This window comes from Anolis carolinensis, chromosome 2, assembly GCF_035594765.1.
Source record: "Anolis carolinensis isolate JA03-04 chromosome 2, rAnoCar3.1.pri, whole genome shotgun sequence".
NCBI lineage: Eukaryota > Metazoa > Chordata > Lepidosauria > Squamata > Dactyloidae > Anolis > Anolis carolinensis.
In genome coordinates this window covers 105899295-105921312 of record NC_085842.1, presented here as the reverse complement: position 1 = coordinate 105921312, position 22018 = coordinate 105899295, and the positions used below count along the sequence as shown (strand labels likewise).

The following is a 22018-nucleotide window of genomic DNA, read 5'->3' as shown; positions in this document are numbered from 1 at the left end:
CTAAAAATTGCAAGTGTCATAGAAAGATGGTAAGAAAATCAACTCCCCTTCCCCATGGGTTTACTATATTCCAGGCATAACTGTAATGAATACTGCAATGCTTTCATTTTAAGAATATGACCCTATAAATTCACCCTTTATTTACAGATAACTCTCTTCACTGTTCTTAGGAGGAAAAAGAAGTGCATTCGGTACCTACAAGGAGGACGCTGTGCCAGCCCAATTTCTTCCGATGGAAGTGCTATAGATTCCCCTTCTTCCCCTTTGGATGTGCTTCAGGGCACACCTTCCTCTTTCCCTCCAGACAAGCTTGCAGCCCCTGTGGATTTGACGCTCCAAAACCAAGCAGACCCTTTCCCCCTACCTGCGCCTATCGAAACTGCTAGAAGCACATCAGGACTTACTTCAAAATGCTCAGCGATGCCTCGTATACCTGCTGCATCTAGAGAATCCTCAGGGTACAGTGTACTATCAATAGGATCATAGCACCAGCAGAGCAGCAACCATCAGCAAGGCTCATCCTGCACTTTTAAGAGTGGTTTTGCTACCTAGAGAAGCTACCCAAAGCCAACTCCAGCCTCCCATCGCACCCTCCAGCTGCAGTCTCCAAGCCAGGTGAAAGCCAAGTCAATATTTGGACAACACGGGTGCACTGAAAGTGCTTTTCATTGAAGCAGGGATGGCAGACACCCCTCTTCACAACGTAGGAATGAGAACTCAAACTTGATTCTGGTCAGTACGCAAATTCTATGCTTCTTCTACCAAACAAGCTAAATGCAAAACAGCACATGCAAGTTTGTAAATAGTAGCCTGAGAGGTGCTATACATTCATTTTTCTTTCTCAGTGATAAGTTTCAGTCATTCAGTAAACATATAGGGATGCCAGAACAGCTGAAAAGCAGTAGGCAAATGTAAAACGTGGAATATATTACTATGCTTCACAAGTAGGAAGAACTGCTGATTCTAAGCAACTGTTTTTTTCATAGCTGTAATAAGATTTGGATATGCCAGCAGCATAGAAATAGGAAGTGATAAAAGCATGTACTGCCTGTTTTAAGGCCTGGCAAGTATTCTGTTTATATACAAAGATCACAAATACCTAGTGGCAAGAGTTGTATGCATTCCACCCATTTATGGTAACAAATATGGTAAATATTTGTGGTAACAAAAGCTGAATTATGCCATGTTTTAGGTATGTGAAAGTTACTTATTCTGATTCTGCTAGTAATGGGAAGCAAAATGTTACTGAAGCCAATCAGAGATGGAGCATGCCAAAGTCAAATCACAAATAATCTTAAGTGATCTTTCTCTGAAAGGTTCCCAGGACTTACTTGCCATACTTTCAGTCTTATCCACACAGCACCATGCTGTATGATGAAATTTCTGACAGAGAATGTGACCAAGCCTATTCACGTTATATTGTATTGCTCTCCCCCCATGTTGTTTTATGTATTTAAATGAAGTTACCTGAAGATTTCACCCTCCATAATTCCTAATCCATCGTAAATGCTAGGCAAAGCTTATTGTAAAGAACAGCTGAGATGTTACTTACCTGATGCATTCATCAGAGCTAGCACTGTTTTCCTCAAAGGATAGTGACAGGCACTCCCCTGAACAGTTCATGCATCTTAATAATGTGCATGGGAATATGGAGCTACTGGAGAAAGAATTGCAAAATGCAAGACAATTGTATTGTGTGTTGATGGGAATGCTCCATCCTCAAGCAGGAACCAAGGACCCAGCCACAGACCTCAATGTAAGTCAGAGCTTATAAACACAGATTCCATGAACCTAAAACACAGAATAACTGCCTCCAAAGCACTAAATGAAACTGCATACAGTGACTGGCCAGTAATATAATGCTGAACCTTACTATTGTCTTTCGTCAGGGATTTTCCCCCTTGACCAGACTCAGACAAATTGGCACTATTCAACTTTCTCTACATTGCATAGAACTGACACCAAAGAACAGTAAAAACAATAGTCATACACTTGAATTTCTGAATTTAAGTTTGGATTTTTCTGGCTTTCCATTACAATTCTATTTCAGAATTTTATTTTGAAACTGGAACCAATAGCAGACATGCAAATGTGTGTATTTGTACTCCGCTATTGTCCTATTATGATAAATGATAATACTTTCTTAACACCATGCTGGTGTTAGTTATTTCATATTTTAGCAGTCATCATTTTTTTTCCTTTTAGAAAAACATATTATGTGAAGAAGGCAAAGCAGCTAATAGAACTAGAAACTGCTTGTAGTGTCAGCATTACTTTCCCATTTCCACATTTTGAATACAAAATACACACTGTACACAGTATTGTTGTTATGACATGGAATAAACAATCTGAAAGCACCTTTTAAAATAACCAAATTATTTTTGTACTTAGGACAAAAGGGCAAGAGCCTGAACTATTTTTTTTACATATTGAAACAGGATCTCTTTCACCTTAAGACTTGTTTGCACTAGCGTATTCCCCTCCCTTTAAATTTTAAAACACAGTCCTAGACAATGTATTGCTACATAAACACTGCGCAGTCATAGAGACATGCATCTACAAAGTCAACGGGAGGTTTGGATTTGAGGCTGTAGTTGGCCTATCCAGGCTACCATGAACAATTGAAATACCCTGATTAACTCATTTTTTCAGAGACCAATAGAACATGCACATTTTAAGCATATACATTTTCTAGTTAAATATTTATATAACATACAAATCACGTCATTTTTATGTAAAAATATTTAAAGTGTTTCTGCTGCCTTTCTGAGATGTAGCACATTTATGTTCCCTTTTTGTCAGGGCAGATCTTTCCCTTTAGTATATATACGCATATGTGTGTATGGTACAGCATAGGCAAAAAGGACTGCCAGTTAAGAGGTGAAATATATTCCCATTTTGACTATCAACGGGAAAACTATGAGACCAGTTGCATTACATCCATTTTATTACATACTTGGGGGGAAATCCTTGAAGCCACAAGATAAGGAATGTAGCATGCAGCTAGTAAGTCTATAGCAGTAGGGTTCCCCACTTTTCTTCACTTGGGAAACATAATTTGTAACAGAATGTTGTACAGCTGCCTTAAAAATGTAAATTTTTATATTAGGGCAAAGACTTCAATGCAATTGCTCCAATTGTTGATTCTTACCTATATTAGGGGAAGGTATATAGAAAATTTAGCTTTGCACACAAAATTTAAGATATATGGATAGGAAGTATTATGCCTATACAAAGTAGAAAGAAAAAATACAGGGAGCATTCGTCTCTAAAATTTAATTTGCGGTCAATACAGTCCTTTTGTTATAGATAAATGAAATGGGCCAGTGTTATTTAAGCAAGTACTCTACAAAAGTCTGCAAAGTTGCTACATAAGAAACTTCAGGAAAGAGGTAGAGAGGAAATACCTAATCATCCAAACAATTCAACATAACAGCAAGAAATGGTTCATCATCCTAACTTACATGAGTTTCAGGCCAGAATGTTGGAAACGCATCTCATTTTTTTTACCGTTTGAAATGCCAACTTGAAATTTTCAGCTGACATCTGGCAGTTGCATTGGACAACTTAGTAAAAATATGGTTGCACCATGGAAACAAACTGTTAATTCTATATAGCCCAATGTAATGAAAATTGCTAAATTCCTATTTGGAGAAACGTTATTTGTTGACTAATAGGGGAGGAAATTATGGTGAGGTAGGAAGAACAGTTCCTTACATTGCTTTCATTCAAGCAACATGAGAACTAAAACAGAATAAGCAAGAAGGTTCAGTATTAAGTCATTTGAATGAAAGCAAAACTGGGCCTCAGAACTTTTATTTTACCTGCAAAAGAATTGGTATTAACATAATAGTGTTTTGAAACTCTCCTACAGGTGCCACTAAATGTCTCTTACCTTACCAGGATCAGGGATTGCCCTCTCCTCCCAAGCTCAAAGCTACATATAAATTCTGTAAAACCTTCTCACCCCAAGCCAGAACAATCATAGATCTAGGTTCGTTAGGAATAAATAGCTCACTCCTCAAAATAGTGTTGGTTAGGCAAGCTCTGTGTTGATAAGTGAAAGATTTACATTTTTGTCATTAGGAAACCCAGTTGTTTTTACACACACTAACTCTTACAAATACTCCTTTAAGCAACCAATACACTCTCCTTCCCAAAAAAAAGTCACTGAAATGCCAAAAAGTAGATTTTTAGATATGCTATATGAAGTTTTTTTGTTTCAGTACATTTATGTCTTTTTTTAAAAAAATGAAAGCTTTGCCCTTCATGTTTTATTCCAGTCTTTATGTTCAATTGCAGTTCTTTTAACATACTTGATTTCCTGAAACCTGTCTGAATGTACAAGTCATGGAAATACCACTTTTAACGAGTCACATAAAATCGCTATATGTATGTAGCAGGGAAAATGTCTTTCATTTGTTCAACTATCAACTGTTGTAATTTTTTTTCCTGAGCTTGTATTTTTGCTTTTATGTTCAAAATTTCTTTATGGCTTTATAAATAAAAATATTCCAGTCTGTCTATTCAAAAATGGACAACTGGAAAATATAATCCTATAAACTAAGTTGTTACATGCTTCTTTATTAGAATACCTTTTCCATATTACAAAGTATCACCATTATGTGAACACAGAATATGTAACAGGCAGTCACCTGTTAATGTCATCTAGAACAGGCTGGATCCGGGACTTCATCACACACAACTACCCCCTCCCAACCCTCCGGGTTTCTAAACACTTCTAAAAGAGTTCAGAGATGAAATACCAGAGCCCATCATACAACATAAACAGACTTCCACCTGTCCGTGATGCTTCATCAGTAAACTGTTTTAGAAGCTTTTAGAAACTGGGGGGGGGGGGGGGGATCATCTTCTGAGCTCAGGATTCGTGCAGAAACAGAAACAGCACTTATTTACACGTGTGATGGGATCTGTCAGATTGCTCATGTTGAATTATTTTGGTGCCGTGGGGGAATGGGTGTTCCTGTGGGTGGTGTCCTACCAAGCATCGATGCCCCACTTATCTTCCAAAATCCTGCTGCATGATCCTTGTATGGAAATTTTTAATGAACTTATTCAGCAAGAGTAGCACAATTTCTAGAGATCTCTACTTTGCTTTTACTTATTTTTTTTCTTCACTGTATTCTTGACGTACGAAATTCCACTTTTGCCACCTTTTAAATTCTACCTTAAATTTGAACAATTTTAAGTGCTCATATCACTTTGTTTCCAAAAATAATGATTCAGTACTGATACAGTAGAATCTCACTTATCCAAGCTAAACGGGCTGGCAGAAGCTTGGATAAGCGAATATCTTGGATAATAAGGAGGGATTAAGAAAAAGCCTATTAAACATCAAATTAGGTTATGATTTTACAAATTAAGCACCTAAACATCATGTTATACAACAAATTTGACAGAAAAAGTAGTTCAATACGCAGTAATGTTATGTTGTAATTACTGTATTTACGAATTTAGCACCAAAATATCACGATATATTGAAAACATTGACTACAATAATGGCTTGGATAATCCAGAACGTTGGATAAGCGAGTGTTGGATAAGTGAGACTCTACTGTAATTACATTTCGTTGTTGCATAAAAATGTACTTCATACTCAAATAAGCAGACGGGTATTACACTTGCTAGTGCACTACCTCAAAAAATGGATGATTTCAGGAGAAAGGCTCCAAATTAAGAGCGAATGATGAGTTATGAGAAATGGTATAATTTTCTTAAATGTAGTGGGACGAAACACCATGGTAAGATATTTCCGACCACTTTAAGAGAATAATGGGATGAAGTCCTCAGTGAATCTATTGGAGACTATAATTGGACTTAGCCAAAATGTAACTCTCCAGTTCTAGGTGGAACAGCAACTTCTAACATTTTTTAACATTGAATCGACTGTTCAGCATTGATGGGGACTGTAGTCCAGCTACAGCTAAAGGGCCATATTTGCCAACCTCCGATTTAGCCCAAAGAATTAAGATAACCTACTTTTGGGCCAGAATAAAATTTCTGTTCTTTAAAGATGTGAACCCCAATAACATTTCTGTAGGAACTTAATTAATGCAGCACTTGAAAGAACAGTTTCATGCTTTGAAGCCTATGTTGATTGCTGTAATCGAATACTGGGATGTGTATGTCACAAAGGAATAAAGTTGTTTTTAAGAAGAAAAAAGAGCAGATGGAAGCTGTGCTTCTCCAGCAATCTGATAGAAGTACTTCCTCAGTGATTGGAGCATCATACTTTCTACTTACCGGCATCCCACCACCTCATACCAAAATGTACTTCCAAACAGACCAATGTTGATGTAAACACATGTATATTAGTACTAGCTTTGCCCGGCTACGCGTTGCTGTGGCTTATGAGAATCATTTATTGGCCAGGTGGAATAGCACCGAAAAGCCTTGCAGCCTCAAAGCCTGGCTGTTTTCTACCTTGTGGAATCCTTTGTTGGGAAGTGTTAGCTGACCCTGATGGTTTCCTTTCTGGAATTCCCAATTTCCCTGCTTTCAGAGTGTTGCTTTTGATTTACTGTCCTGGTTTTAGATATTATATTGTTCTGTATTATACCACAGTAATTATTTCATATTATATTTATAATCTTATATTATCTGCTTAGAAGTGGATTGTATGAAGTCCCTTATACACAGCTGTATAAAATCCACACTGAAGTGGATTATATGGCAGTGTGGACTCAAGATAATCCAGTTCAAATCAGATAATCTGTATTTTATAGTCAGTGTAGATCAGGCCTAAGTGCACTTTGCCTGTGCCCTGGGCACCATTTTGGCTGAGGGAGTTGCAAGGATATGAAGGGGGTGGGGCCTAAAGGCAGCAGGGGGGAGCTAAAGGCAGCAGAGCCTACCTTTCTAACTAGCAGTTAGGGGGAGAAAGGCTCTTCCTCATCCTCAGTAATTTGGACTATTTTTCTAGGTTTTTTTATTGAAAGACATATTTTGGTTGACTACGTCTTTTGTGGCCAAATTTGGTGTGATTGGGTTCAGTGGTTTTGTTGTTTACTCCATAGTAAAATGAACATTACATTTTTACATATATAGATAGACTAGCTGTGCCCGGCCACGCGTTGCTGTGGTGTTGTCTGGTGGTATTGGTGAGAACTTGTTGAGGTAGCGGTGGTATTGAATGTCTGTTGTATGGTTGTTACTTTTTCTGTCAAATTTGTTGTATAACATGTTTGATGCTTACTTTGTATAATCATTACCTAATTTGATGTTTAATAGGCTTTTCCTGAATCCCTTCTTATCCAACAGTCTCACTTATCCAACGTTTTGCCGGCCTGTTTATGTTGGATAAATGAGACTCTACTGTATATTTATAATCTTATATTATCTGCTTAGAACTGGATTATAGGAGGCCCCTTCTACACAGCTGTATAAAATGCACACTGAAGTGAATTATCTGGCAGTGTGGATTCAAGATAATCCAGTTAAAAGCAGGTAATATAAGAGTATAAATGAGTAATATAGCTGTGTGGAAGGGCCTTGAGTCTACACTGCCATATAATCCAGTTAAAATCAGATAATCTGTATTTTATAGGCAGTGGGGAAGAGGCCTGAGGCCCAATTGTGCCTGTCCCCTGGGCTGAGTAGGTTGCTAGGAGACCAAGTGGGCAGAGTTTAGCCTTGGAACTGGCAGCAATTGGATAAAAAACAATTATTCCTTTTCCTCTAATTAGGACTTTATTTTTCTTTTCTTTTTGTTGTATGAACGTAGAGGTATGGATGAGGGGTTGTGTTGCCAAGTTTAGTGTTTCTGGGATGTGTTGTTTTGTTGTTTTGTCCTAGGCCGAATTTTTTTTATCCTTTTATATATAGAGAGTCCAGCCAAATATGGTGCTATTCTGACATTAAAGAGTCTGCTTGGTTTGGGCAGAAAACCAAGTACATGCATACACTGTTATTCGAATGCACCACTTAGTCCCCAGGCTTATACTCCATGCAGAGAACTATGCTCTATTCCCAGATTTTTAAAATGTCCATTTTCAACAGAAAGCTTACCAATTAGCTCTAGCAAACATGTTTTTCTACTTCCCAAAGCATAAAGAAGATGCATACAAACAAATCCTCAAGAGACCTTCAGGGGATCCACAAAAGCTGAAAAACGTCATGAGCTCTTACAGTTAAAACAAGTAGTAAGTCAGATGGACAGTCAGACTTTTGACTCTAAAGAAAATTGATTCTAGAGAAAAACTGTGTGTGGAGAAAAGGTGGTGAAATAAAAAATTCATGACTCATGTGTAAAGGTATCTCTCCACCCCCACCATAGTCAAGGCAACAGTGGTGTCATCTGTGTATAGAAAGTGAGTGTGACAAGCACAGTTTCAATGGTTGGTGAGATATAGCAGGTCTCATGAATCTAAACCCCCAACAAATTAAACACCACACCCAATCCAAGGATTGCGCTGATGCCCAGGGGAAACGAGAAGGGCTGAGTGGAATATGGATTGGCGGCAGAGACCCCAAATTGCCAGTTGGAACATCCCTGAGTGCATTAAGGTTTCCACCATTAACTCAAATTACCCACAAGAACCCATCACCAACTACACACTGCATCAGAGCCTGTCTCAAAAAACAGAAGTCGAATGCCAGGTACTACCACTCCCATTATCCTCCAGGAGAGCAGTTCAGTAACTTCCGAGTTTTGCTTTAAGGCCTAAGCATTTATTTATTTCTCAATTTTCTACAGATTTGAAGACATTGGAAAAGCAACTTTAAATAAATATTTAATGCAGTTTAGGTTTATAAATCTTTTAAGTTTAGGTGGGTTGGGAGCAACAATTTTTTAAAAAGAAGTCCATGATAAATAAAAGGTTAAGTACCACTGTCTTCTTGGTCCTCATGAGCAGTAAGTACCATAAAAGGGGGAGGGGCGCAATGCACACAAACAACTCAATTCTTTCACCTACAGTGAGAACGGGAAATGGATAATACTGCTGGATATATTATGGCAAGACTTCAAGAGACATTTTGGTTATAGATCTTTCAGCCACCATTGCAAAACAGAAATGGAGTACCCAAGTACAGAAATCAAAAAGTGCAGTTTACCCTCAATGTTTCCACAAAACTGAAAAAAGTACCAATATTTTAAGATACCTCCCCTCCCAGGAATGTATGAACAGTCTCTGCTGCTGCAAAAATCTCTTGCACTGGTGTTGTTCTTCTCTTCACTTTTCTCTTTTTCATCTCCTTTCCTGGCCCATCTGACTTTTCTGCCTTGGCACCACAAGTCTTTCTCACTCCAAGGCCTATCCTGCCCCCCCCCCTCCCCATTTTGCAACCACTTCCACTTCTCAATTGTTTCCCCATATTAAATGTTGAAAGGTCACCATAGATCTTTTGAAGTTAAGAATATTTATTAAAATTTATTCTACCCTAGTGTACATACAGAAAATGGAATTCAATACAAGCTTACTGCATATCATTCCCCTAATCCCTACAAGGGAACTGTAAAATCTGAAAGTTATTCAGCTACCTACAAGTGGTTTTTCCTAGACAACCATCAAATGGCACATCACCATACTGTGTATATGCAGTGACAAGTCACAGCAATCTGACTGCCTGTGTAGCACTGCAGGCTAACAACTTTCACAGAACTATAAAACATTTCAAAAAAATATTGGACAATAGTGTAGCTTGCCTAATAGCAGGCACTAATATTAACTGTCCGGAAAAGGTTAACTTTGGTAGTTTGGTTTTGATAGCATAGTGATATTTATTCTGTTGGCATTGGAAATAATTTCCATTAACAAGCATAACCTTTGTTATTTGGCTATAAGAAGGGTTTCAATATGTCTCTCAGTGCCTCAGCCAAGCCTGTATTATGCCATCAGAATGAATCTTTAATGAACAAAGTTCTCAGGGTTTGTTAGACAGTTGGGGCACCAACAAGAACCTCAACAATTCTTCCAATGAGTTTTCCGGGATATCCTGTAGTTCTTAGAAGCCACTGGTGATCTATGAATAAAATAGGCTTCATTAATTCTGTTTCAGAAAACGTTTGTAAGTGATTTTATTTACAATGTCAGATGTTTCTGAAATCCTACATATTTAATCTTACAGTGACACATTTAAAAGCATGGAAAGACTAATTTCGCAGCAGTGCTAATTGCCATACAGAGTCCACACTTAGTTTTGTTTTATTCAGAGCAGAGGAAAAGGAATCAGATTACACTGGTAAAAACTAAACCATAGGATTTGAATCCATATTTCAAACATTACACATGCAAGAGGAACAACACCCAACTAGTACAACTTCATTTGCTGTTGCAGTTGTCTAATATTAACAATTATAAACAAAGCAGTGCAACCAGTATTTGGAACGATCCTTACAGTGTCACTGGGTGTCAGGCACAAGACTTCACTTCTCTTCACACCACTGGTTCTCTTTGCGCACCTAAAAACAGAGATAATGTTGAGGATTTAATTCATATTTTTCAATGTTTCAGAAGCTGTCTAAAGCAACAAATGAGGACGCCTTATTCAAATACTCATTCTATAGTATTGTTGTCTAAGATAGGAAATTGCATACTTCCTGTACACGTTCAATTGAAGCATTTAACCAAATAAATTACTTTGCACTAGATGAGAGCCAATAATGCTTAAAAACAAGAACACAATACAATCACGTGTGATCCACCATAGGCATTCCTCTGAAGAAGCAATTAAGAGTTAAACTAGAAATGAGTGAGTTCTGTTATGTGATGTAATTAATTCATGCTACCATGAACATAAACCTAGGAAGACTTAGGCAATATAAATATGCTCGAAACTTTAGCTGTTGGCTGCCCGCATTACTAGTAATTTTTACATAGAAATATACCACAACCTAAGCCAGACTTTGCCAAAGTACTGCACTTGTAGCAACGAAGCCTTGCCATGAACTGTACAGGTTAGCCTGAAGGAGAAAACCAAAGAAGTTCTACAGAGTTTAGTGGGATTCATTTCCATGCAATGATGGCATGAGACTGAAACATTTATCTATCATATATACGGTCTATAAAGGAAAAACAAATTAGCAGTCAGGAGCATCCCTATCCCTCCTTCAATCAGTACTACCTTCAGGTTGCCCTGGCAGCAGCTTCGCTCAGGTGGCTGCTACTAGAGGAGACAGGTTGATTTGTTGTAAAGATAACCACAATTGCCTAACAGGCAGGCAGGCTAGCTAGTGACAAGAAGAGGCCCCAATGCCTTCTCTCCTTTTCCCTACCAAACACAACACAAAGCAATAGTGATCCAATGTTGTATGTAATTCAGTAGCTATATACACTGGCATGAAGTTTTGCCCTTCTAGCCAACCCTCCCTACAGCGATGCTATTCCCCCTGCCACCCAGCTCTTCATATATCAGCCTCCACTCCCTTCACTGGCAAGCAACATGGTTAAGCCTATCCAGTACTCACTGGCATACTTTAGGACAGCCCATCCCAAGGTGCCCCCCCCCCTTCAAGATTTTTGTATTTCTTTATATTGCTGAGTTTCAATCATGGAAAAGTCTGGCCATATGAGAAATATTCATTTTGGCCATATGAGAAATATTCATTTCATAGCTAGGGAAATCGGATTTTTTTTTTACTTCAAACTTTGGGGGGGGGGGGTAGTTCAACATGCAACCCATAGGCTGTAAGAGTATTACCAAAAGCATGAAACCTCATTTTGAGCTCTAGTACAGAAATATTTGTTAGGTAGCTTTAAGCACATCATTCTGCTAGTGTTATCTATCCTCCACTGAAAGTTTAGGAATAATAGTCTACATTAGTGGTTCCCAAACTTATTTGGCCTAACGTCCCCTTCCCAGAAAAAATATTACTCAGTGCCCCCTGGAAAGGGGGCGTGGCTTAGAGGGGTGGGCGTGGTTCCAGCTCAAGAGGGCAGGGATGAGCCTCTCTCCAGTCCAAGATGCAGGGCTGGGAGGGGGAGGTGGGCGGGGCCACAAATGGGAGGCCAGGACAGGGATGGGCAGAGTTACGAGCTCTGAGGCAGGGCTGAGCTTCTATCCCTGTCCTGTGGTGCCTGCCAGGACACAGGGGGCGGGGCTAGAGGAGAGGGCGGGGCCTCTTCCCAAGTGCCTGATGGGGCTGGACCTCTATATCCTGCCCCCGTGTTCTAACAAGCGCCTCAGAGGAGGTATACAGAGGCTCTTGGAATGAGGCCCCACCCCCACCCTTAGCCCTGCCCTTTAGTCCTAAAAGGCCTCTCAGGAGAGGTATATAGGCTCAGCCCTGTCTCGGGCTCTTGGAAGGAGGCCCCGCCCCTTCCCTAGCTCCGCCCTCTGTGTCCCAACAAGCACCTCAGGACAGGTATAGAATTCTCAGCCCTGTCTCGGGCTCTTGGGAAGAAGCCACACACACTCCTCTAGCTCCACCCCATGTGTGTCCTAACAGTTGCCTCAGGTGTTCAGCCCTGTCTCCGGTACTTGGGAAGAGGCCCCGCCCCTCCTCTCAGCCCCGTATCCTAATAGGTGCCATCACCGCCCCCTGGATCGCTCTAGCGCCCACCGGGGGGCGGTAGCGTCCACTTTGGGAATCACTGGTCTACGTTCTTTGTTTAAATGAACAAGGGTCAATATTTCGATAAATAATAGAACCAAAATCTATGAAGAACAGCTTGGAAAACTGGGTATGTTTAGATTGGAGAAGAGAATACTAAGAGCTACAGTAACATTCCGGTTATCCGACCTCCGCTTATCCGACAGTCCGTATTATCCAACAGGAGGACATGGAAGGACTTACTGTATTTGAAAAAGTCATTTTTTAAATTGTACAAAATGCATAAGGTTGTGGGTGAACTACAACTCACATCATGCCAGGTAACCCCAAGAAACTCCACCAATGCATACTTAAAGGTCTCTCCTGTCCCCTTCGCTTTGCGCTGGCCGGGTGCGCAGGCCTTAGCCACATCCCCCAGGACGACAAGCAGGGGAAAGGGAATGAAGCAGATTCTCCTAGAAATGAGGGCCCTCCTTTTCTTCTTGCCCCCCTCCCCAATTGTTAATCCCCTCCCAAAAGCTTGCAAACCAGAAGGAGATGAGGTCTCTGAGATCTTGGCCAAGGGCTTCCCAAGGATCTAAGGGAAGGGGCTCCTGGCCTGGGGTGTGGGGCCTGCTTTGGCGTCCATCTCCGCCACCATTGCTGCAACCCAAGGAAGAAGAGTGAAGGATCAGCTTCCTTCCTTCACGGGGCTCTCCATTCGCGTTGCAAGGAAGAGGCCAGGAAGGAAGGCAGAGGAGGAAAGAAGGGAGGGCGCCCTTTGGGGATGGCGTGAAGCCCACACCGACGGGCCAGGAACGAAGGGAGAAGAGGAAGGATGAAGTGGGGTTGGGAAGGAGGCCCTTTTTTAGTACGTGTTTAATATCCCTCCTTATTATCTGTCATTTTTGTTTATCCAACATTTTGTCCACCCGTTTATGCTGGATAAACAAGACTCTACTGTAACAGTATTCTTTGAAAATCTAATGGGACATCAGGTAAAAGATGAAGATTGTCTTCAACTTCTCCAGACACTAGGACCTAAACCAGTAAATTCCAATTACAAGAAAAATAAATTTGAAGCTTTAGCTTGGCAGTTTTGCTGGATTAATGTCACAGGAGATCTTTTCTACAACTGTGTGACTCTATGGCTAAACAGATTTGGGTTTGACCTCTTCTGTTTTTTCAATTGTAAACAGCTTTAAAGTCAAAAACTTCCTAATAGCAATGCTAACCAGACTCAAACAACACTGGGTATGTTGTCATAAGTACATGCTCCAACCACAGCACTGTGCTGTTTGACCAAGACTGAAGAGAAGGAAGAAGTATGTACTTACATTTAGACAAAACAAAAACCTTGCTTATAAAAGCATTCAAATTTCACATGGTTTACATTCAATCACGAGGAGGAGCGTGAGACCATGCTTTTTGGACTCAATTCCAGAACTGGCTAAATTCTAAACTAAATAGACTGCTACCATTCATAGGTTCACATACACACCAAACAATCTTTATGGTGAAAATTTCTATTAGATGCAGGGAGTCTATGAACCAGATGTGGATAAATATGGCCTCCTGGAAAGAGGAATATTTGGGGGTAGGGAGGGCTTGATACAGATCTAAGAGACCATAAAACATCCCTGAGGGGCTACATATGTCTCATCCCTGTAACACACATGCTGTAGACCTCCTGCATCAGCCTTTCACTTCCAACTCAGAGCAGTGGGACCTGGTGAATGAAATAGGGCCAATGACCATAGTCCCTCCATCAGATGATTCTAATAGTGTATGACTTGAACATACAAACTGGACTTCAATGTTAACAGTCTATGACGAGTGTCCCTGTAAGGTCTTCTCTACAAACAAATCGAGTTATGCTTTGTCAAACTCTAGTCAAATGACATAACCGAGGTGCCATGCAGTCCTCCCTGTTTTTTCAAGCTGTCTTGATTGAAGAACAAATCTTTAATACTGTGAATTGTTGATATAAGCTAGACTGTGTGCTCAGATATTTATTACGATGCCAGAGCAGCTGACTGACATGGGAACGACTTCTGCATGACAATTGTCTTACTGCTATAAAATCCCTAAATAATTCTGTAGAGTTATGTGAACTTGGTCCAAGACTGCTATGGAATTAATCCAAAGGCAGTTTTGACACTACTGTACTCTAAAACAAGCAAAATGTCCTCATAAACTTGGCATTTGCTATTTTAAAAAACTTATGCATATGCTTTGAACTTTGTTTACCATGACACTTAATTTGCAGTTACCACAGGCAACCTATTTAGCCATGCACACAATATATCCAAAGATACTATATATCATCTTGGAAACTAAGCAGGGTTATCCCCGATGAGTGTACTTGGATAGGAGACCACTATAGGCTATAATTCAGACAAAGGAACTAGTAAAACCACTTCTGAGTACTCCTTCCCTAAAAGAACCCATTACGTCAACAGGCAACTTGAAGGCATACATACACCACTTATTGAGCACTTATATAGCATTTTGGTTTGGTATTTCACTATCTTTAAATAATGTATACAATGTTTTACATATGAACACACACATACAAACACCCCATTAATATTATAAGTGTTGTGCATTAATTTACTTTTAGGATAATTATAAGTACCCCACAAAGGCTAAAGTAATTTGTGGGTGGAATGTTATATAGAACAACATTCTTGTTATGGAAAGCAACAACACCATAAATTTGTTATTTCACTGGCAACACATCCTGGGGCGGGGGAGCATACATAAAATATTAAGGAAACACTTTACCTGGGCTTCCTCTTCTTCAGTGAAGTCATTCTTGATATTGAAGGTCTTGCGGATTTCTTCTGGTGTTTTTCCCTTAATCATATTTGCAACAGTTTTGCATGTCACATCCAACAAGCCTTTGATGTCTAAATAGTTTGCAGCCTTTAAGAAAAAGAAAGATGTAAAGTCATGTACTTACTAATTTACTCCAAAATACACTTCATTACAAGACTATTAGGTATAATAGCAACCAACAGAAATAGTGTATTTCTGTTGTCTGCAATCTTGTAATATCAACATAAATTATAGGACACACATGCATCAGTATACTAAACTGAAAGTTCTTGCCAGCTAATGCTCAAAACCACTTTAGGAAACAACCAAAAAATGGCAAGAAAGAGCCAGAACTCAGGGAAGCCCAACAAAACATGGCAATGTCTGCCACAGATGCCAGTTCACTCATTTTCACTTGTGGACTCAGAGGGACAAACTTCATTGAGCATCGTGTTCTCCAGTTGCAAACTTGTGCTTTTCAGTTTATTTTACCTGCTAAAAGCGAATTTCTGCGTATTTTGCATAGACATGCTTCACTTTTAGAACAATTATAATAGTATTTCAACATTGCCCTTTAAGATTTATAAGAATGTTTTACCAAGAAGGAAATGACACTGCAAAACAAAGCTGCTATGGTAGATAAACATTTCCATAGCCTTACACATCTTGTTGCACTTCATTATTTGACGAAGTTCAATATGACTCTGTAGCATATAACAGGATATATACAAAATCCACCTACCAAAATTAGTTCAAAGAGAGTTCCTTGGTCTACTTTAAGAAATTCTTGGTCCCACACAGGGATGTCATCTGTTCGTTTCTCTTTGTTCTCATCATCTTCAGGGGGAGGTGGATCATCTTTATGGTGAGTGCACCACTGGATGACCTTTAGAAATAGGAGTAAATTATCTTTTTAAAGTCTCAGGGCCGTCATGTTTAGGAGGCATTTGTCCATAATCACTGTTGAGTACAGTAACATTATTATTGGAAATTTGTGCATGTTTTACTCATTTAAACAGATGGAACTGTCATTATCAAGAATTCTACCTGCTACAATTCTCAGTACTAGACTCTCAGGAGGGCAAGAGCTGAAAAAAACACAAAAAGCACAAATTTGCATGTGCTACGAAAGAGATTTTAGGCATTCATCTCTCAGGCCCCTTCTACACAGCTGTATAAAATCTACATTGTCTGCTTTGAACTGGATTATGACAGTGTAGAGCAGTGGTTCCCAACCTTTGGGCCTCCAGGTGTTTTAGACTTCAACTCCCAGAAATCCCAGCCAGCTTACTAGCTGTTAGGAACTGTGGGAGCTGAAGTCCAAAACACCAGAAGGCCCAAAGGTTAGGAACCACTGGTGTAGAGTAAGGGCCCTTCCAGAAAGGCCCTAAATCCCAAGATCTGATCCCAGGTTTTCTGTTTATCCCAGATTATCTAGCAGTGCAGACTCATATAATCCAGTTTAAAGCAGAAAACCTGGGATCGGATCCTGGGATATAGGGCCTGTCTGGAAGGGCCCCAAGATAATTCACTTCAAATCAGATAACATGGATTTTCTGCTTTGATAACCTGGATTATCTGGCAGTTTGGAAGGGACCTCAGTTCCAATATTATATGCCATGCGAGGAGTTAGCAGCTTCAGTGAAACCCAAACATATAAAGAAGTACAAAAATCTTGCAAGGAGGAGAGGACTCCATCCTTGAGGAGGAAGGCACAAAGCGGATCAGTGCATACTGTGTATGACAGAGCAATGGCAAGGTTCATGTGGGAATGGACACAAATATAAAAAACAGAGGAACAAAAAAAACCTGAGAAAAATGTCTTATCTAAAACTTAGCTGTTATCCAGGACAGGGCTAATTAAATCCTGAAACATCTATATGCCCAAGTTGTCAAGGACATCAGATGGGAAATAATGCAGGTTTATAAAATTATTATATTATTATATGTTCTATGTCCGTGCCAACGAAGAAATGAAAGTCATATGCTAAACTCCGATTCTAGAAATACTCAGACCACTTTATTTTTTCTGAAGTAGCATATATCAGCTATATTTTACTTAAATTAGGAGTAGATGGGAAATCCAGTCTACACTTCCTAAACCTACTGCACTAAATGAAATTCATTTTGATCACAAATCTATATTTTTCTGATGTTTGTAATCTGCACATGGTTAGAATTATTTTAAGTTAATTTTAAAGAAAAAACCTTATGTACAATGTGTAGTTTTGAAAAGATACAGGAAAACATTACCTTTAAAATATGTACATGAATACTCAAAAATCTTTGTGTGGACCAAAAAATAACTTGCAAATCTAATGCAGAAAAAGCAGAGAATGAACAATGAAAAAACAGAATATGAGGGATATAAAAGCCTAACAGATTCATCCATCCTTAACCTGAAGTAATGATCCACTGGAATATAATATCCAAATTGTATCCTATGCAATGGAAAATTCTGCTGTGTATATAAGAAATTTGAAGAAAAAGAGATCTATACTGAACATTAACAGTTTGAAAGCTAATACTGTATAAGTCAGTCACCAACAATGGAATACTTTCAACAATTTACCTTTTTTAATATGGCTGCATTAACATTTGGAAGAGGAACAGGATCGTCATCTCCTTCATCATCCATCCCCAAATCTGGGAATAGAAAGAATCAAATTTAGATAAGTGTGAACACTTGCATTTTATTCCACTGAAATGCAGATGGTACTGAGACCCAGTTCATGATTTACACTTACCTATATTTTAATTTAAAGGTAATTTCCACCAAAGGTTTATGTAAAAGAGACTCCCTGCTGAGGAGAACGGAAGCAATGGTTTGTGGGACTGGCAGAATGACCCGAAGGGGGTGCTATCTCCCTGGGGCAAAGAACTCCTCAAGCCCACTGACTACTACTTCTTCCTTTTGGTCCACGTGGGAACCAGTGACATTATACTCATATTTTGAATTTATATTGTAATTGTTTTATTTAATTTGTTTATTCTATTATGCTTATATTATTGATGTATTCTGATTGTTGTTTATGTGATTTTAATATGTTGTAAGCCACTTTGGGTCCCAAAGCGCTTTGGGAGAAAAGCAGGATATAAATAAAGATTTATTATTATTATTATTATTATTATTATTATTATTATTATTTAAACATTTGTTAAGATGCCATAATAAAGATAGAGAAAGCTTGTTTTCTACTACTCTAAAGATTAAGACATGGAGCAACAGATTCAAATTGCAGAAAAGACAGAAATTTAGAAATTCCATCTAAACATTAGGAAGAACCTCCTGGCAGTAAGCGCTGTTTGGCAGTGGAATATGCTGTCTCAGAGTGTGGTGGAGTCACCTTCTCTAGCGGTTTTAAAGATGGGGGATGGTCATCTATCGGAGATTGTTTGATTGTATTTTCCTGCATGGCAGAGGGTTAGACTGGATTGTCCTTGTGGCCTCTTTCAACTCCATAAACCTATATGATTACTGTTAGTAATTTGTTTTTATCTCTAGACAGATAATTTAAAAATATACAAATATTAAATCTATGGTACTCAATAAGAACATGTTGTATTTTAGTTCATTTTATTTGTGCATTTAATACTGATTTGCATATTTACACTAAGCAAGAGTAATAAATACATTTTCCCAAAGACTTCAAACAATGAAATTTTACATTATACCTTACATCTGGAAAAAAAAGGATTGCAGTTAATGAAAGCTTTATCACACCGGAAACTAAGGTACTTGATGTGCTAAAAGACTTGGGTTTTTTTTGCTGCAATAGACATTGGTTGACATCCAACTGTAATGCAGCAAAGTATAAAGCTCTGCCAGAATTACTAACCTGGTCTTCCCCATTCTGTGGCTGCACAATATCTATAGGGTGCATAATTATCACCTGATCTGCAGTTGAGCTTGTTGTGCAGTCAAGGCATTGTGCAAGGAGGTATTCAGCATCTCATTCCACATCACCCCAATAAAGTATAAGCGGATTCTCTTCAGACAACTTACAACACTTTGTATTGCTTGAACAATTAACACAGGGGGCCTGCTGCTGTGTTTTGGCTGGTAAAGTCTCCTTGCAAAACCAAGCAGCCTGATCATACATCTTTTTACATGGAAGTAAGTATCTGTGTCATGGAAAGTAATAAGATTACAGTTCATGTTGTTTAGTTTTCGTGCTACTTTTTTTTTTTTTTTGCTCTAAAGAGAAGAAAAAAAACTACTGCTGTACCTCACCAATTACACATCTAGTTTTCAGCAATTGCTTCGCAAAGCTTTTTTTCTATTCATTTAGCAGTAGCTACAGTAAAATATGCTACCCCCTGGCAAAACTTTCTTCATGAACATTGTCCTCAACTGTCAAAGGCGACAAACCAATTAGGTAAACAGTTTCAGCTTCTGATTATTGCTATCCTGGAAAGCATGTGTTGCCAGAACTAAATGTCATCATCCTGTCACTCCTATGGACGTTGCGAAATATAAGCACCACTAAACTCAATGTAACTTAAACTGTAAACAAATATCAATTCCTCTGGTCATCTTCCCCACTCAAGATGGGACACATACCTCACGTAAGAATTCAATATAACTCAAATGGCAGCATCATATAATAGCCCAAAGGAATCTCCTGACCCTTACAAGCCCTTGGATAACAAAAACCATACCAACTAAAACATAAAAGGCCAAAAAGGAAGACAAAGAGTCTTAACATCCTTTTTACATGTGAGCAGCAACAGAGGTGCATTCAACAATGCCCATTATACCCCCCCCCCCCAGAGAAACACAAACTTATATTCATAAGGAGAGAACATGAACCCTCGGTCTTTCGCTGTTTACATGGAGAGGAAATGCAAGTGCCAGTTCATGGGAGCATGAGATCTCACTGTGATTTCAGAGGTTATCTACTCCAACCTCCTTCAAATTTCGGAATCCACTGCTACAGATATCCCCACTATAGAGTTTCAAAAGCAAATGTTGAGGAGAAACCTAAAGAACAGTCTTATCATCTCACACGGAAAAATAGTTTTAATCTCAGTGGAGCCTAGTTTTAATGCAGAATAAACTAATTCAAAACATGACTCCTCTTAAAAAGTGTCTTTCTATAATATCAGAGTACCTATTTAATCAAGGCAAAATAGCTGCATTACATCTACATAGGGAACATGTCTTTATGATGTAAATATAACAATTCTGAAGCTTGCCGCCAAGCAGTTTATAATTTTAGAAACATGACTGAGGGCCCTTCCAAACAGGTCCTATATCCCAGGATCTGATCTTAGGTTTTCTATTTATCCCAGATTATCTGGCAGTTTAAGGCAGAAAACTTGGGATCGGATGCTGAGAAACAGAGCCTGTCTGGAAGGGCTCTGAGTTTACATCAATATGGCTATCCATGCTGTACCATTATGTCCGTTGTACTGAGCCTAAATACAGATTAGCCTAAAAGAGCAACACACTAACATTCTACTATGAACAGAAAGCTATTCAACAGTGCTTTCAAACATCATATTCATCTGGCTAGATTAAGAGCATTAGAAATACCTAATATCTAATATAGGCACCAAGGTGGCAACAATAAAATAAAAACAATACAATTAACACATAAAAACAAATGTAAAACAGGCATTCCCCTATTCCTGATTATTTTCACTATTTTATGTCTGACCAATTTGATTCACCAGGCAAAACAAACACTAAATCGATATAAAAATAACAAGTTCTTCATAAAAAATACCACCATATAAACGAAGATTTGAAAAATTCTAGGAAGCAGCCTTTAAAGAATTTTCAAGCTTCATTTCCAAGGATTATAAACAGTTTGCTTTATATACAGACCATCTGGTTAAATTCTACAGTACTTTTTCATTTGCTGGTGATCAGAATTAAGTCTTAATCCTGCAAAATTTAACTGATTCCAAAGATTGTTAATTCTAGCTATTCAATGAAATTCCCCCTCAAAACATTTCTCACTTTACAAAGGCTCAAAAAATAAACAGAACGGGGCTAGTGGGTATCCATCACTATGTTATATTTACAAGCTCAAATATTGAAAAACTACACTAGTTAAAATATCCTCACTACATTTTCACGTGTGTGTACTTTTCCAATCCCAGTTAAACACAAAAATGTCATGACTCTGGTATTGGCAAGCACATATGTCATCTAGTTTTAGTGGCTTCTATGAACAACCTTCTGTTCAAGCTACTGCTCTCCAGCTCTGACTGGATATATTATTGATCATTCAAACTGCTTAGGTTCCAGATTATGGATTGCTTCTGAGAAATCCTTTTGAGAATTCAATTTGGGAACAATAAATTGTCAGAATAATGTACAAATAGAAGTCATTCTGGCACTTTTACTTTAAAGGTTGAAAATGACTACACAATGGTAGTCATATCTTTGTGTTACATAAAATATGTGTCCCGTGAATAAATATTCCCCCATCTGTCCTGACATTAATAAAACCAAATTCATTGCACAGAAAGAATGTTTGATTGTGTATTTTAACAAACCATTCTGAATTTTATAAATTTTAACCTGTCTTCATCCACAAAAGCACAGCAAAAATTTCTAGGGCTTCCCAAATTAGAAAATAAAATTATCAAAGGGAAGGAACTCCCAAGCCTTGAACGTTTTGGTTCTAAAATAATGTAAATTGGTAAGGGGTTCACCACTTTACTAACCTTAGGGCCCCAACCAAAACTGCA

At 38.7% G+C, this 22018-nt stretch overlaps 2 protein-coding genes across 13 annotated transcripts in view; one reads left to right on the top strand and one right to left on the bottom strand.

Annotated features, from left to right (window-relative positions):
- The window catches only part of tcf7 (transcription factor 7), a 132298-nt gene extending 127735 nt beyond the window's left edge, over positions 1-4563 (top strand). For 4 of the 10 annotated variants that reach the window (XM_008104754.2, XM_008104756.2, XM_008104755.2 and 1 more), the window contains one exon: positions 171-4563. In XM_008104754.2, coding sequence (XP_008102961.1) covers positions 171-486 — 316 coding nt within the window. In that variant the 3' untranslated portion in view covers positions 487-4563. Of the gene's footprint in view, positions 1-147 lie in introns of all 10 variants that reach the window. The other 6 variants (XM_008104759.3, XM_062970363.1, XM_062970364.1 and 3 more) reach the window with 3 other exon arrangements.
- The window catches only part of skp1 (S-phase kinase associated protein 1), a 49115-nt gene that overhangs the window by 20762 nt on the left and 6335 nt on the right, over positions 1-22018 (bottom strand). The window contains exons 3-7 of one of the 3 annotated variants that reach the window (XM_008104762.2): positions 17886-17959; positions 16056-16199; positions 15281-15421; positions 10360-10423; positions 9363-9984 (exon numbers count right to left, since the gene is read on the bottom strand). In XM_008104762.2, the coding sequence (XP_008102969.1) occupies positions 10388-10423; positions 15281-15421; positions 16056-16199; positions 17886-17959 (395 nt within the window). In that variant the 3' untranslated portion in view covers positions 9363-9984; positions 10360-10387. Of the gene's footprint in view, positions 1-9362; positions 10424-15280; positions 15422-16055; positions 16200-17885; positions 17960-22018 lie in introns of those variants that run through there. The other 2 variants (XM_062970365.1, XM_003217394.4) reach the window with 2 other exon arrangements.